Source organism: Wasmannia auropunctata, unplaced genomic scaffold (genome assembly GCF_000956235.1).
Source record: "Wasmannia auropunctata unplaced genomic scaffold, wasmannia.A_1.0 LD328342.1, whole genome shotgun sequence".
Taxonomy (NCBI): Eukaryota; Metazoa; Arthropoda; class Insecta; order Hymenoptera; family Formicidae; genus Wasmannia; species Wasmannia auropunctata.
The window spans coordinates 1-1,403 of record NW_012034548.1 but is presented as its reverse complement, the minus strand read 5'-3'; the positions used below and the strand labels follow the sequence as shown (position 1 = coordinate 1,403).

The following is a 1,403-nucleotide window of genomic DNA, read 5'->3' as shown; positions in this document are numbered from 1 at the left end:
TATGTAAAACATCATTTGCTGGTACTCTAACTGATTCTCCAAATGATCCTTCACCAGGGTGCTCTCGAAAAAGGTAATACGCTTCTCTCTGCCCAAGTCTATTGAACTCAATCCCGTTTCTAATTACATTACCGTTGGCAAGGGTTTGATTGCTCTTATTGTCTAAATGCTCTGATTCAAGTACTTGCAGTTGCAACGGTACACAAAGACCATCTTCTCGTTTTCTTGTTCGGAGTCTTACAAAACATTCTCCTCCTTCTATCATGCTTCTACATACTAGAGCTTGTAATCCATAAAAATCACTTACTCCGCTACTGTCTGCTTCATCTGTCCATCTCAGCCATAATTCTTGAACTCTTTTCCGAAACTCTGCATCCTTTGCTTTTGATTGCGGCTTTATTCCTGTCCCAACAGAGTTACTTACTATCGTATCAATGATGTTTGCCGCATACGAGTTCTTTCTTACCATGTCACGTGACCGACTACGCAGGTGCTCTAAGCTTTGAGACAGCAAATTATTTATACTTCCTGACTCTCCTTGCCAATACATCACTCTTCTTCCTGATCCTGCAGCGTCCCAGGCTGAGCTCTTGATTTTTGGCTTGTGGAATAATTGCTTAAAAGTTTTTAACATTCTGACAACCAAAAATTCTTTAATTCTTCTATTGTTCCGTTGAATTTATTTCTGTCACATGGACCTACTCCCTCTACTGAATATGGCTTCTTTCCGTTTTTTCCGTCAGTGTATTGCCATAGAGTCCAGTTTCTCCATCCTATTGGTAATGTCGGCTTTATTCCCCATTTCGCTAACTACAGTGGACATTCAGTTAAAGTTGGCGTTGCAAAATCCTTGAGAAAATACGCACTTCCATAGATCAATGGAAAACGTCCTGTTTCTTCATGAACTTTAGCAACAAAATCTTCCGCTTGTTCTGGCGTTATGTTTTTTCCATTTCGGTTTTCTTCAATATCAAGGGCTAGCAATACTTGAGAGTTATCTCCAACCGTTTCTAAAAAATGCTCAGCTTGGCCTTTTCCGTTTTCTCCCACTCCAAAATGATACGCACCCCAGAGATGCCCTTCTTCTTCAGCGACTTTTCTTCTTTCTGCATATTTAGGATCCACATACTCTAGTCCTTGCGTTGCTTTATGGATAACTCCCAATATCCCGTCTTCTTTTGCTAACTTAAAATCTACACTTTGGTCCCAGTGTGACAGATCTACTACTTCTCTATTTTGAATATTAGCAATACAACCCTTAATACGATCTTTTAATTGCTCTAAAAATTCTGGATATCCACTTTCTACCATATAACTTCTCATACAATCCCCTTATCCGTTGAAATAATAATTTTCCGTTTAGGTTTCACACCTGCTACTTTTAGCTCAGCTTTAATGCGTTG

General features: G+C 39.4%; 1 protein-coding gene across 1 annotated transcript; it reads right to left on the bottom strand.

Moving 5' to 3' along the window:
- Positions 1-810: 810 nt before the first annotated feature.
- LOC105460123 lies at positions 811-1,311 on the bottom strand. The gene has a single exon (XM_011706567.1). It carries the CDS (start codon positions 1,309-1,311, stop codon positions 811-813), a length of 501 nt encoding a protein of 166 aa, XP_011704869.1.
- Positions 1,312-1,403: the final 92 nt, after the last annotated feature.

Bases quoted from the DNA above. Each gene is read 5' to 3' on its own strand.
- LOC105460123 (XM_011706567.1), bottom strand. From the start codon at position 1,311: ATGGTAGAAAGTGGATATCCAGAATTTTTAGAGCAATTAAAAGATCGT.